General features: G+C 59.8%; 1 protein-coding gene across 2 annotated transcripts in view; it reads left to right on the top strand.

Moving 5' to 3' along the window:
- Nucleotides 1-14,509, top strand: part of SDK2 (sidekick cell adhesion molecule 2) — a 259,234-nt gene extending 244,725 nt beyond the window's left edge. For both annotated transcript variants that reach the window (XM_041725835.1, XM_041725834.1), the window contains 2 exons: nt 971-1,097; nt 10,483-14,509. In XM_041725835.1, coding sequence (XP_041581769.1) covers nt 971-1,097; nt 10,483-10,836 — 481 coding nt within the window. In that variant the 3' untranslated portion in view covers nt 10,837-14,509. The remainder of the gene's footprint in view (nt 1-970; nt 1,098-10,482) is intronic.
- Nucleotides 14,510-14,794: the final 285 nt, after the last annotated feature.

Genomic DNA, 14,794 nt, shown 5'->3' with positions numbered 1-14,794 from the left:
ATGCGGCTCTGTCCTTTGGAATCGAATCAGTGCAGATGTAGTACAAGAGGTTGGAGGGGGTGGGGAGGTTGCTTGGGACACGCTCCCAGGCCGTGGGATCGTTCTCAGAGCAGCGTTTCTGTAGCCAAGCACGGCCGGCCCCGGTGGGGGTGGCTGGCGTTCAGCACCACGGTTCCAGGACACCTTCCTCGAGCAGACTGGGCAGACCTCGGGGCGCTGGGCCCTGGGCAGTGCCTCCCTTGAGCCCTGTCCCGAGGAATCCCAAACAGGACAGGGTCGTGAAAGACCCCAGCCACCCGCCTGGTGTCCCCAGGAGCCTGCCCAGCCCACTACCCTCACCCTCAGCTCAGGTGGTTCTGGAAAGCACAGCCTGGCCTCCAGCCTCTGGGCACCCACGGCAGGCGGAGTGCCGAGGGGCCCCGTCCTGCGTGTTCGTTCGTGCAGGTGACACAGAGCCAAGTCTCTAACTCAGTGCAAAATGCACTTTGTCCAAGGCTGATTTTCAAAGGTTGGGCAGGACTCCACGCCCAGATTCATTTCTGGTCTGAGCAGATCTGAAGGGAGGAGGCAGCAGTTTCCCTTTTACTCTTAATGCTTTGTGTTAACCCTCTAATGCTCCCTGGGTGAGTTCAGGAATGACAAGGGGGAGGACGGTTTTGTCTGCAGCACAGGCATGAAGGCCTCACCTGGGATTGTGACTCGGAGGTCTCGGGGGGCACAGAAAGGCTTTCTAACATTCCCCGCCAAGGGATCCCAGTCCCCGAGGCCTTGAAACCATGAATGGAGAGTCCAGTGGGAAGGGAGGGAGTGTCTCCCTTCCCCTCATTTCCCTGGTGCTGGTTCGGGAGGTTGGTCCAGCAGAGCCTATTGCACCCCAGGGAGGAGGGACATAGGACGAAGGCATCAAGGACCAGGCTGGCCACTCTGGATGAGGCTGCCTTTCAGCCTCCTCACCCCTGCACCCTTCTAGGTCCCCTCCCCGGCCCAGCCCCGGCAGCCTCCACTACTCCGACGAAGACGTCACCAAGTACAATGACCTCATCCCGGCAGAGAGCAGCAGCCTGACCGAGAAGCCCTCAGAAATCTCCGACTCTCAGGTGAGGGGCAGGAGGGCCAGGTGCCCTGGAGTGGGAGCGGTGGGCTGTCACCTGGGCTTCCTCATCTCCTGGCCTTTATGGGGCTGCAGAGACTAAGGGGCCCCAGGAAACTATCTGGGAGTCAAATGTGGACCTGCTGTCCCGTGCTAAGCTCTGCTCAGAGTTTGCTCCAGGGCCAATGGGGACCCTGTAACCTTGACCAGATAAGACCCCCCGGGCAACACCTCTAGAGTGTCCAGAGTCTCCTCACCTGCTCTGGCCTGCAGGGGAGCTCATGAAGGCCAAGAGAAGGAGCCCTACGTTGCCAGGGCTGACCTTCGCTGGTTCGGGTCAGAAACTGAGGGCGATAAGTCCCGGAGCCCCGAGAATGGGGAGCGGTGCAGCCTAGCGAGGCCCTAAGCTTTGGAGGCTCAGGCCTCAGTTTGCATCGTGGCTCTGTTGCCTGTGGAGCAGAGCATCCCGGATGGGGTAGGCAACCTCTTTGAGCCTGGTTCTCCATCTGCAGAATAGGCGAGGACGCTAACAGGCTGTGTCTCGGCGCTGTGGGATTGCTGAGATGGGGCACAGAGAAGCTTAGCCAGCACGCACAGCCGCTGTCCAATAAATGTCAGCTTTTATATTAAGAAGGAGATGGTGCCTCTGGGAGACACGGAGCTTTAGAGAGGCTGCCATTAGGTGGGCCACATAGGGACACTGTTCCAGATCGTGGGGACGGGCGGGGGGGGCAGGTTGAGTGCATTCCAATGAAGTCATGTCGTGGCCTCCCACCCAGCCCTCTTGGCCCTGGCCAAGCCTGGTGGTTGCCCAGGAAGGGACGGAGAAAGGCCACGGCATCCCACGCTCTAGACCTTTCTGCCCCCGGTCCTGGGAGAGGACAGGAACGAAGGGGTGCCAGCAGGGAACGAGGCCATCCGCCAAGCAGGAGGTGCCAGGGCACCCGGGATCCGGTCACGGGCCCAGCAGACCCGGGGCCTCTGGCTCACTACTGTTTTGTTCAGCTCCAGGGTTACTGATGGGCTTGGCGGAGCCCACAGGGCTGGAGCTAACACCTCAGCTCACACAGAGCTGGCAGGGACAGAGACCCCAACTTAGCCTGGCTAACTCAGGAACTCACATGATTCCGGTTGTGGCGTCGTGTTATAAGGATTTAACTCTTTGCGGCCATATACAACCTGGGACCTCCCAGGCCACGCTTCGCTGAAGCATGGTTTTCCTTTCTTTCTCCCTAAACGTGGCCATGAGCATGTCGGTCCTAGGCACTCAAGGGAAAATTCCCCAAAAAAAGTAAAGGGACTCCCTCTGCCCAAGAGGCCGTGACAAAGGGCTCCTTAGGCCACGCTCCGGTCTATGGAGACCAAAGGGGCTCCCCGTGCTGCTCTGACCCGACTCCTTCAACCTTCCGCAGAGGGCCTTACTCCCGCACACTCTTTGGCTGGCACTGACCTTACAGGGAGTGAGCCCTCTGAGTGCGGAAGATACCGCCCGGATGCCTTCCCATGGCCCGTGGCCATCTCTCCCTGAGTCAGGAGAAACCTCCTCCAGGACGCGGCGCTGGCCTGAGGCCATGCCAGGACCCCCAGCCTTGAAGAAGTCACTGAGAGAAGCACCGTCATCCTAAGGCCACCCTACTCCAGGGTCCTTGGAATCCCCCACTTCCCCCTGGTGCCTTTTGTTCAAAACCAGCCCATCACTTTGAATACGGTTTCCATAGCAATCTGGAACCAGTCACCTACGGGAAGCACATGGCCCGGAGAGGGAGGCCTCCTGGTTCCAGAAGCCTCATCACAGCAGAAGGCCCACATCCCCCTTCACGGGGAGCAGTGGACCCCAGCCCAGGCCTCGAGCGCCGCCTGTGGACCTTGGGATGGCTTGGGGTCTGATTTGGAGCTCGGTTGGGTTTATCTATGTCAAGCTGAGTTCCATGAAGACAGAGACTTCGACAGTCTGTCCCCTCCCCGGTGTCCGTCTTGGCATGGGGTACGTGGCATGCTGCACACTGTCGTGAAAGCACAGGAGGGTCACTGGAGAAGCTGGTCAAGACCAAAGCAGGTTGGCAGGACAGAGGAACAGGTTCAGGGTTGTCACACCATTCCTTTGGGACCAAGGCCAGAACGCACACGTTCGGAGAGGCGTGGCCCTTCAAAGTGACGCTGGTGACAACGGTCACACGCCCTGCCCTCACCCTCCCACGTGCCTCACCACTTCCTAGTCAGACCCCGCACACAGGCCCTTCTGACACAGAGCCCAGCTTGGCGCCTCGGCCCTACCCTGCCCCAAAGCCGGTGACGTCACCCTCACGGCAGACCTTTCTGGAAAAGCCTTCAGAGCTAGCCGATGAGACACTTGAAAACAAGTGACTGTGGGTTTCCTTTAAAGAAACACAAAAAAAAAACAAAGCTTGAGCTCATCTTCAAAGGATTAAGACATGCGCACTGGGAGGAAAGTTCCAGAGGCATTGAGGCTGTCCCCCAAGAGAGCTGCCCTAGCAGCTTCGCAGAGCGGATCACTCGGGTGATCATCCAGCCCCATCACAGGGTGGCTTTGAACAGGGAAACAGTCATTTGAAAGCAGCAGTGCATGGTCGTGGCTGGTGTTCAGCCCCAGGCTTGAATCCCGGCTCCGTTCCTCCCTGACTCCGGGATGGGGCGGGGGTTCCTTCGCAGCCCACACCCACACAGCACGGCAGCACCCTATCCAAGGGACCGTTACAAGGGGCACATGCCGGGGGATGGAGTCAGGCTCGTCACGGGGGCCCTGGACAAGGCAGTCAGGATCCTTTGGGTCTGTTTGCGTTGAAATTGTTCTTGAAAACCAGGCAGTTGGCTTTGGGGCCGCTGCAGGTCGTCTAGGATCCCGGAGGCCATTGCCAGAGCACTGGCATCTTCAGAGGTACACGGCTCAGGAAGCCCTGAGAGGGCCCAGCCACCTCGCTCACGGCCCCCACCACGCCCCAGGCCCAGGGCACCAGCATGCTGTTATGTTTAAAGTAAGAGTCAAATTTAGGTAAGAGGTCAAATTGCTTCCATACCTGCTGGGAGAGAGCCACCATCCTGAGCCCCCAAGGGTCACCGACAGGACCCCAATCACAGACTGCTCTGTGATTTCACCACGACAAGACCCGACCCCACTTGCCTGTTATGCCTCTGGGGTCAGATCAAACTCTGTGCCTTGACAGCTAAGGGGGCCTGATGTCAGCATCTGCCCAGGGCAGGGAGGGTGACCCTGGTGGGTGCAGTGGGGGGCGGCAGGGGAGCCGCACAGCCTGACTTCTTCTCCACCCTCATCCCTTGAGTGTGGACTCCAGGGACGGAGAGGTGATGGAGACATGACCCTGCCTCCAGGGAGCTCCGGGTGGGCTGGAGGGGACAGGCCCAGAGGCGGAGCGGCTGGTCTCCCTCAGATGCCCTTGTTGAAAACACAAATAAGCAGATGCTATTACTACTGACCGGCCCCGTGAGAAGCAGCGCAGCTACACGCCAGCGTCTGGTATGAAGAGCATCCGCCACGGTGACTTGCAGTTTGGGGGCTTATGGTGGATGCTCCACGGTCCTCCTGCACGGGGTGGCCTCTGCAGGGACCTGTCCCCCCGGGGTCAGCAGCCACGCAGGCGGTGGGTGGGGGGGTGGGCCTGCATTTCAGCCGCTCTGGAGAAGGATGGCCTGACCTTTGGAAGTCCCCCTCCCCCTAGGTCCTCTGGGAGTGAATCCCGCGTCTGCCTGCCTGGTTTCTATTCCAAGTCAGACCACCCAAAACCGACTCTCCAAAAACTGGCAGAGATTTGCCCAGCCCTTTTCCTGCGATACGGTAATCGACGGAAGTCCACGTTGCTTATAAACAAACCCACATGATAAGATGTGAGAAAGGCCGTAGCGGGGCTGTGGGAAGATGCGGGGCGGGCCTGGGGAGGGGCTGTCCCCCCAGGGGTGCGAGGGGTGCGGGTTGGAGGGGGCTGCAGGCAGGGGGACACACAAAGGCTGAGGTTTGAAGAGCCCATGGGCTCGTTGGATGCAACTTCTGAAAGCGAAGTCTGGCTGCGTTCCAACGGCATTTTCAAAGTAAGAGCCCAAGTATGGGAGAGGAATTGCCTGGCACACAAGTTAAGTCTCAATGGAAAAGGAATTTCCAGCCAATGGCACGCCTCTTCTAATAAATATTCAGTCTTTGTGATGTCCTGGGCGGCCCTGGGAAACTCACTGTGATGAAGTGAAGCCTGTAAGAAAATACACGGGGCGAATTACGTCGTCTCGGGCACCCGGTCGTCAGGGTGAACGTTTACGGAGGCCTTACTGGCGGCCAGGAATGACCCCAAGGATTGTTCAAGAATGGCAGCCCTTGACCCTCAGGGTGCTGTGCAAAGCCTGGTGGGGTTATCTATATTACAGGGGGGCACGGGGCCTCTGGACGACAAGGCCCAGGGTGCAGGGTGGGCCACCGAGGCCCCCTGCACACCTGCTGTGTGCCATGCTCGTTGGGTTGGGCCCTGGGTGACACCGTGGTGGTTTTGTCCTCCCTGGAACCTCTTCCCTCCTTTCTCGGTGCATTTATTCAACAACTACTTTCTCTGCACCCACTCAACAGTACCAGGCGCTGTGTGTGTGTGTACACGTGGCAGCTCCAGTAGTGAGCAGGACGGACCCTCTGAAGGCTGCGTTATGGTGTGTTGCGATCCATTGGGGGAAACCACATGTTTCAAATAACCACATGTTTTCATTTCTCATTAAAATTTTACGGCACCACAGTATCTAACTTCAGGAGGAAAATGGAGAGCAAAAGGCTTCCTGTTTCTCGTGGTGCAGGGACGGAAAGCCCCGTCAGTCGTCTGCGGGGAGGGAGGGGAGTCACAGAGGGCTGCCTGGAGGAGGTGGCATTTCAGCTGGGCCTCGGAGCGTGAACAGACTGGGTCGTGCCTAGAAGCGGGGAGCAGTGCGGGTTTATAGGGTTGTGTTTGGCTGAATGGTTCCGTCATCCCCTCCTTCTGAGTGTCCAAGTGTCTGGCCTTTGACCAGTGATTGCCTCTTGTCCGTTGAGTTGCGTCGCGAGTCTAAGAGAGTCACTGAGGCCCATCTCCTGCTGCTTCTCATTTAGAATCTAACCGTCCCACCATGCAAGTAGCAGGACCCCGGGTTCACAGACAGGTGACACTGAGGCTCAGAGACGTCAAGCAGCGTGCCCTCCGTCATAGAGCTCGGAAGTGCAGGCAGCGGGAATTCAAATCTGGGGCTGGCTGGCTCCCAGGGCCTCACCCAGATGCCCGGCACAGAAGGGAGATTGAGGGAGCGAGGCCTCCACTGACCCCGATGCCCCCGCCCATCCCAGTGACCTCCCTCCCATGAGGCCCCCAAACAGGAGCATGTCCGAAGGTGGTGGGGAGAACCCAGGTGACCTCGTGTCCCAGTGTCAGCTTTCAAGGGACATTTCCCGGGAGAAGATTTCGAGCTGTTTTAGTACAAGAAGCCCAGATCCCTAACAGAATTATGCCTAAAGGGGGCTTCCAGGGAGGGAGACACTCAGCAACCCCCCCCCCAATCTCTGATGCCCAGGAGAGGCCCACTGGCTCAGGGGAAGGGCGCCCCTCTCCGCCTAGACCCACACGGAGGGCCCCTGGGCTGCAGATGACGGAGGGGCCCCAGCTTCCACAGGAGCCCATACAGGGGACCCCGTGTCCTCTGGGGTGACACATTCCTTCTGCCAGACTTCAACGAGAGGAGGGCACCCTGCCCGGGCCCCGGGGTCCCCCGCCCACGGCCTCCTGAGTCTGCTGTGGGAGTCCCTGCGCAGAAGGCTCTCCTTTGCTCCCTCCCTTTTGTTGTGGGCTCCAGTCGGGGTCCTCCCTCCCGCTGGCCCCCCTCGCCCGCCACTCCCCTCCCCAGGCCCAGTAATTGCTGAGTGAGTGGCTTTGAGGAGCTGTTAAGAGGCCCCGGAGCTGGAGCAGTCGCCTGATTGCCTGGCGGCCTGGCGGGACTGCCCGTGAAAGGTCCCCTTTGTGCTGGGCCGGTTACTGGGAAGCTGCATTCAATTACCGCGGCCCGCGTGAGAGTTGAAAGCCGGAATGGGCGCCCCGGGTCCCCCCTCGCCGGCTTTCTTCCCTTCTCACCCCACCCCCATGCAGAAAAGAAACAGATGTTCCAGGAGGTGGTGCAGGCGGGAGAGCGGGGTCGCCGAGGCAGAGACCCCCTCCCTCCGCCTGCTCAGGGAGGGCTGGGGGCTGGGCCGGCCCACCTCGAACCCCCTGCTCCTCCTGCCTCCGTGGGCTCCTGGCTCTTGCTTCCACGGCTTTTCCGTACCTGTCAGGTGTCTGGCACACATAGGTGCTCCACAGTGGGTAGCCGTTGGCCGGTGATGATGTGCATGAAAGGGCTCTGGGGTCTGGGCCCTGGGCGGGCCAGAGAAGCCCACCCCCACTCGAGCGATGCTTTACTTTGAGGGGGCAGGAGCGGAACATTCTTTCCCTTTCCCAGCTGCCTGAACACGGAGTCATCCTCCGTGACTCCTGCTCCTTTCGATCCCTCCTGAGGCACTTCTGAGCCTTTTTCACTCTGTGAACTACAGACAGACATCTACCCATTTTCCTGACAAGGATACTGAGGCTGGGAGAGACCAAGGGAGGGATCCAAACTTGGCTAGTAAGGGACTGAGTCGGGACTTGGCCATGGCACAGCCACCTCCTAGGTGCTCATTCAGTCTGGGATGGGGGCTTCAGTGACAGGGACTCCCTTGTGGGGCTAGCTAAGTTCTGGAACCCCTAGTAAGGACGCTAGCAGCTCTTCAGGCTGGTTGGTGGGGGCCCTCCTGGAAAGATCTGACCCATGGGCAGAACTGTGGGGTGGCCGTCTCCCAAGCCCACACTTACAGCCCCTCGCTGCTCCCGGATCAGGGCCCCCTCTCTGCCCCCCGCCCCGTGGATGGCATCCACCGCAGCTTGCTCACACCTCTCCTGCCTCTGGGCCGGCCAGCCCACAGCCCCAGGCCTCAGGTGCCCAGCCCTCAGGTGCTCAGCCCTCAGCCCCCTGCCCACTCTTGGCATATGGAGCCTCTGTCTGTAGGGCCCCTTTGTTCCCTCCTGGGCCGGCAGCTGGGCAGCAGGCAAAGAAAGGGGCTCGTGTTGTACTTCTCCACGTCATGGGGACAGCGAGGGACTTTCCATTGTCTCTGGCAGCCAGTTCTGCCGCCAAGAGGACCGAGGTCCTGGGAGGGTGTGCAGGGTGGTGGTAAGGACTGTCGAGGGGTGATTTGGAGGCGGGGAGGGGCCAGACAACAGCAATTTGCAGATTGAGGAGGGAGTGTGTCATCCCCCCTGGGAGGGGAGTCCGGCTCTCATCCCCGTCTTGTGACCTCCAGGCAGGAGCCAGGGGGTCATCCAGAGCATGTGTGGGCTTTGGGAAAATCAGGCGGGTTGCTGTCCCCCAGCTCTGGGGCCGACCCTCACCCTGTCTGCACCGCGTTCTCGGTACTCCCGGAGCAGTGGCAGCCACAAGGCCATGGTGTGACGGTCAGCCACAGTGTCCTGCTGCCCCGGCTGGTGTGGCTGTAGTTCTATCTGTCATAGATCTTTCCCGTGAGGCGCCAGATGCCATACGGGACTTCGGGTTGCTGGGGGGCCAGCGTACCTCGCACTCCCCAGAGCTCAGACCCCTCACTGCCAGGTCAGCCGCTCTCCGCTGGCTGTACTGGTCAAGCAGCACGCAGCTAACCCCCCCCCAGACTCGTGTGCACTGGGTGCACTGGGTGCACTGGGTGCACTGGGTTTTCTTGCTGCAGTGGGTTTGATCAAATGATATGAGGGCCAGGACGCGGGGGCGGCAACCCGAGTGGGGCCTTCCCAGCTGCATTTCACGGCGAGTGTCCCGTTGGCTCAAATCAGAGCACGTCTCTTCCAGAGAGTTCTAAAGCTGCTCCCATCTGTCCTCTTCTTCGTTCTCAAAACACTGCTGGGAGCGGGGGCGGGGCGGGGGGGCACGATATTTTTAGCTCCACGATTCAGATGCGAACCAAGGAGAGCAGAGGTTTTACTTCTGCAGCCCAGCCTGACTCTTGCCTCCTGCCGATTCCCCACCCCACCCCCTCCCTAGGCCAGCGAGAAGTATCCACAGTTTTAAGGATAAGCTCACATTTTGCGTTTATGAGAAAAAGCTCCAGGGTCGTCAATCGTGTGACGTTGAGAACTCCTGTTGATATTTCTCCCATGCTCGATTGATAACTGAGTGTCGCTTTTATCCTGGATGGCGCATGGGCGGGCACCCGCGTCCCCTGGGCGCCAGGAGCCTCTGCAGGTCCGGCCCTGGCTTCGTCGTCCCCAGTCACACCGAACGTCAGAGGTAGACAGAGATTGGAACTCAGTGTATCTCGTGCATGAACGTCTGTTCTAAAACGTCGGGTTTGTTGCTATCCAGGTATGGCAAGGCCCGTAGATGCGGAGATGACTGCCCTTGAGAAAACTAATTATTCACAGTTCCCGGGAAGAGGGGACGCATCACACTCTGTAGGGCCATTCAGGGAAGCACCCTCGTGGCTGCTTCATCCCACCTTCGTGGGACCTCCAGGTCCCCAGGAGGCAGAGGGAGCAGAAGGGACACGTGGGCAGGAGCCTTTAATGCAAGAGCAGGCTTAGGTTTGCTTGAATATGTTCAGTGGACCCTGGGGTTGAGAGGGGCTGTCCCTAGGTGTCTGGTACCTGGCCCTGGGATGCCAGAGGGACAGGGGAGGAGGAGTCACTCCGAAAGGGCATCCGCTGGCTGCCAGGACTGACCAGTCCCGGGAGCCGTCGCCCCTGCAGACTCAGCAAAGGCCCCACGTGTCCGAGCATCAGAAACACAGAAAATGAAAAGGCACGATGAATTCCATCCCGAAAACATTATGCTAAGTGAATGAAGCCAGACCCATAAGCCACATGCTCTGTGATCCCCCCAACCCCCCCGTAGGAAATGTCCAGGGAAGGTAGATCCACAGAAGTAGAAAGCAGGTGGGCGGTCACCTGGGGCGGGCGCTGACTGCCCGTGGGCACAGGCTGCTGAAAACGTTCTGGAACTGCACCGAGCGATGGTTGCCCGACACTGTGAATGTACCCAAAGCCACTGAACCTCACACTTTAAAACAGCTTTATGTTCTGTGAATTTCCCTTCAATCGAAGGATCCCCATCCGGGGCCTGCAGGTGGGGGCAACACCACAGTGGACACTTGGTCTGTCTCCGCGATGTGCTCCGAAGGGCAGGGAAGGTGGGCATGGCGGGGCGTCGGGCCCCCCTTGGCGGTGAGGGCGCAGCGGTGGCCACCCTCTCCTGTCCAGGGGCCTGGGAGATTCATACGGGGGCGCCTGGGGCCTTCCAGCCCTGAGCACCCTGACCTGGCCCCACTGGGCCCCTGACTCCCCGATTCTCCATCCCCCCAGGGAAGCGACAGCGAGTACGAGGCCGACCCCACCCACCAGAAGGCCCACTCCTTTGTCAACCACTACATCAGCGACCCCACGTACTACAACTCGTGGCGGCGGCAGCAGAAGGGCATCTCGCGGGCCCAGGCCTACAGCTACACGGAGAGCGACTCTGGCGAGCCGGACCACGCCACCGTGGCCAACAGCAGCGGCGCCCAGCAGGGCAGCCTCTTCCGGCCCAAGGCCAGTCGGACCCCAACGCCCCAGAACCCCCCGAACCCCCCGAGCCAGCAGAGCACCCTCTACCGCCCCCCCAGCAGCCTCACCCCCGGCTCCCGGGCTCCTATAGCAGGATTTTCCTCGTTTGTTTGACGTCGTCCTCGTCGGAAGGGGGAGAAGAGAAGAGAGAACAAAAACAGCACCAACCGCCCCCCACCCGCCCCTCCCCGCACTGCCTGCCAGAAAACAAAAACACCAAGAAACCAAGTCAACTTTTCACCTCCTGAGTTTATTTTTCCAGAGATTCCAGGGCCAGCAGAGCCGGTGTTGAGAAGGACGAGAAGGAAGCCACGAGGGAGGCCGTGTGTGGCCGGCGCCTGGTCGGCTCCAGATTGTGGGGTCTGCTGCTCCCTTTGCGAACGGTGCAGGGTCGGGGGGCCTGGGAGAGCAGGGGGGCAAGAAAGCAGAGGCCTGGAGAGCTGCGAGGCAGCGTGGCTGAGGGGACCAGAAGCTTCTGGAAGTCCTGATAGCTGCCCTTTCCACGTGCACTGGGGCCCCGGGCCCATTGCTGGCTGGTGGCGTGCAAGGCTGGGCATCGCTGGGGGGGGGGGGGGCAAGCTCACCTACTCTCTCCACACCCCCCACCCCTCCCCGTGCATCACTGGCAGGCCTCGGACGGCCCCCTGGCCTGCTCCTCTGTCCCCTCTGCTCTGCTGTCCTGTCCCCTCCCTGGCTCAACGTCTCCACCACACTTGGTTTATTTAGAGAAAGGAAAATAAGGAAGGGGTGAGAGTCTGCGTAGCTAGCTCTTTGTTTCTTACAAACTGTTTTCATTGTGAATCCAAGGAAGAGCCCCCCCACAGCACCTCGGGAGAGCAGAGGGACAGGGCACTGGCCAGGCATCACCGGGATAACTGGGCCCTAATGCAAGAAGTCAAGAATGTAAGAAAGAACCTTGGCTTCCCTCTTCGAATTTAGGTTCCTCCTGCATCCTCTGTAAAGGAAGCTGCTTAGACAAGGAAGTTCAGTGGGACTGGAGAGCTAGGCAGGGGTGAGGACTGGCCATCTAGGCAGACACACCCCTGTCCCTGGATAGACCCCCTCCTCCCGAGACTCACACACAAGCGCCCCCGCCACCCCAGCATTTGCAAGGAGGAGGGTCTAGGGATCCTCTCCAAGAGAAATCCCTTTGGGTCCTAGCCACACGGGACACTCCCGTCCAGAGGTGTGTCCCTCTTCCTCTCAACCCGGAACGATCCATGTCTAAAACACGCACCCCCCCCCCACCCCTGCCAAGCACAGGGGTGCAGAAGCCCAGAGGGGTGGGCCAAGCCCCTGGTCTAGAGGCCAGAGCTCCCAGCATTTGCCCAGTCGGCCCGGCGCCCGGTTTGCAAAGAGTCAACCCCCCAGCCAGGTCTTCCAGGCTCTGCTCAGCCTCGCCAGGGCTTGGAGCAAGGAGGGGCCCCGTCCGAACTGGACGCAGCCCCTGAGATGCGCAGCCAGGCCGGGAGGAGCGGGTCAGATGGGACCAAGGACAAGAATAGCTGACGGGAAGCAGGGCTTTTACACACAATCTGCTCCAAGGAATGTTCTTTAAAAAAAGCCACTTGGAGTGGCCTGAACCTTCCCTCCAGCCCCCGGATGAAGGGATTAAGGGAAGAACCTCTCTGTCGGATTCTCTGAGTGCCCCTGGCTGGTCCTGCCCCACGGTTTGGGGTGGACGGCCCCTGGGAGAGAAGAGGGTCCTGCAGGGACACGTTCAGTTCAGCGTGGGGCCCCTTTGGGGGACAGGGCTCTCTGGGGGTGCCACACACGGGCCCCATCTCCATGTGAGGGGAACAGTTAGGGGAGGCCTGAGGGGGGGATCTGGGAGGCAAGCCCAGGAAAGCGAGGGTCCACACCCGGCCCCACAGCACCCCCACATCAGCTGAGGGGGATGGGAGCAGAGCCAGGGACCCGAGGGCAGGGCACACCTCCCGGGGTGCTCAGCCCCTGGGGGTTGCTGGTTGAGGTCTCCACAGCCCCGGCCCACGCATGGGCTTCTCCACAAAAGGGCTCTGGGGAGGGAAGCACCCTGGCCCGGCCTGCCCTGCACACAGCTGGCGTCTCCATGGCAGCACATCTGCTGTGCCCCCCCCCCACCTTGTGTGATCTCACGCTTTTCATCTCATCTTTTTTTTTTTTTTTTAACAACTTCATCCTTTCCCTTATCTGCTGTGTGTTTCACCATTTATGGAAGTTCCCAGTTTGCATTTGGGGATGAAATTGAGCCCAGCCCAGTGAGGACTCTGGGGGGGGGGGGGGGTTGGGGGTAGGGGGAAGTGGGGCGAGTGAAGCAACCTGTGTGCGTGTGCGTGTACTGCCCACGAGGCCGGATCTCCTTTGACTTCCATGGATCGCCTGGGGGCACTGAGATGTGCCCCCCTCCCCCTCCCCACAGGCTCATTCACACCCACGCTGACACACCCGTGCACACTTGGCACTGTGCTCACACACATGCGCGCCCACACACACACACGTGCACCGAACACACACCTGGGTGTGCGTTCGCAAAGAGGCTTGCAGTTCCTTCCGATGGCTGGAGTCGTCCCTGGTGAGGCCCCGGGCGGCCGGGGTCACTCCGCCTAGAAGGCAGCTGGGACCTGTTGTCTCTGGGGGGCGAGGACGCTGCACACCCCCGAAGGCAGGCCGGGCCCGAGGAGAAAGTCCAGCCCTTAGTCCGTATCCGCCCCCCACGATGTCGCCCCGCCACCCAGCCACGCCTGGAGGCCGGGTCTCCAGCCAGGGAGCTCCAGACTTCTAAGGAGGACACCTCTGCCCTCGTTTACGTATCTGCCGGGGCAGCCGGGGCTCCCGACCCCTGACCACACACCTGGGCACATCGGAAGGATGTGCTGGGCGCTGCCCACAGGCCCCGGGGCCCTCCCTGCCCTTGGGTTTCCTGGGCCGATGATGCCGGGGCCCTTGTCTGCGTGGCCACCTGAAGCAGGTCCACAGCAGGACACCTGTGCCAGGTGGCTCTGCTTCAGCGTGCCCTCGGGAGAGCTGGGGTTGCACCTGGCAGGTGGCCGCGGCGCCCAGCGCTGCCCTTCCCTCTCGTGGCCTCGACCCCCGTGGGCACAGCGGCCCCGCGCCCAGGCTGGTTCCAGAAGCACCTTTCTCCCGGGGCCCCAGGGAGCTTGCACACCCAGCTGGCCGGGCCCGTCCCCTCACCTGACACTGCCGTGACTCAGAAGAAATGACACTTGTGTGGCTGCCCCGCCCAGAGCACCGCCGCCCCGCGAGGCCTTCCGTCTCTGCCCACACCTCCTCCCTGGGCAGAGCTTTTAAAGGTGCCAGAGCCTCCCAGAGCCCACTCTGGGCAGGGGCTTCCCTCCCCTCCCCACGGTGCACATGGTGTGAGGGGCTGGAGGACCGGAGCGAGGGGTCCCCCGCCCCCGGCCCCAGCAACAGCTGCCCCATCCGAGTGCCTCTGTATGGTCCTGCCCAGTGGCAACCCTGGAGCACAGATGCCCTCTTGGGACCACCCCCTTCTCTCTGTTTCCGTAAGAATAACCAAAAGCATTTAAACGTGTTACCTTTCTTTACACATATAGACTCCAAAAACAAAAACCAACACAAATCTTTATTTTTTGATTTAAAAGATATAATGAAAAATTATGGGGAGACTATTCATTGTGGCAGGTGTCTATCTGTAAGAAAAAAATATATATCTATATGTCATATAGCTTGTTAGCGGGTTTATTTTTTAAATGAAAGGTAAGAAAGAAATTGATTTGAAATATATACCACGAGATGTCCCATGGCCTGTCAAACTTGTCAGTATTTTATAAATAAACTTTTTTTTTTTTTTTTGGAGTTCTGAAGCAACATTTATTCTCCTCCTCCTTGGAAGGTAAGTGGGGGCCGCTATCTCATATTAAACTCAAGCAATCTGAATCTGAATCTATTAAACTGAAGCAATCCTCCAGCGTCCACTGTTAGCCATGCTGTGTTTTTGCAGAGACGAGGGCCCAACTTACTTGCCTTCTTAATTCATAGGTGAGTGGACATCCGTGCCTCCAAATGCAGCGCGCTATTTTATTTATTTTACGCTTTTAGGATAAGAGCC

This window comes from Vulpes lagopus, chromosome 12, assembly GCF_018345385.1.
Source record: "Vulpes lagopus strain Blue_001 chromosome 12, ASM1834538v1, whole genome shotgun sequence".
NCBI lineage: Eukaryota > Metazoa > Chordata > Mammalia > Carnivora > Canidae > Vulpes > Vulpes lagopus.
Note: the sequence above shows the minus strand (reverse complement) of the source record. Positions and strands in the feature narration are given on the sequence as shown.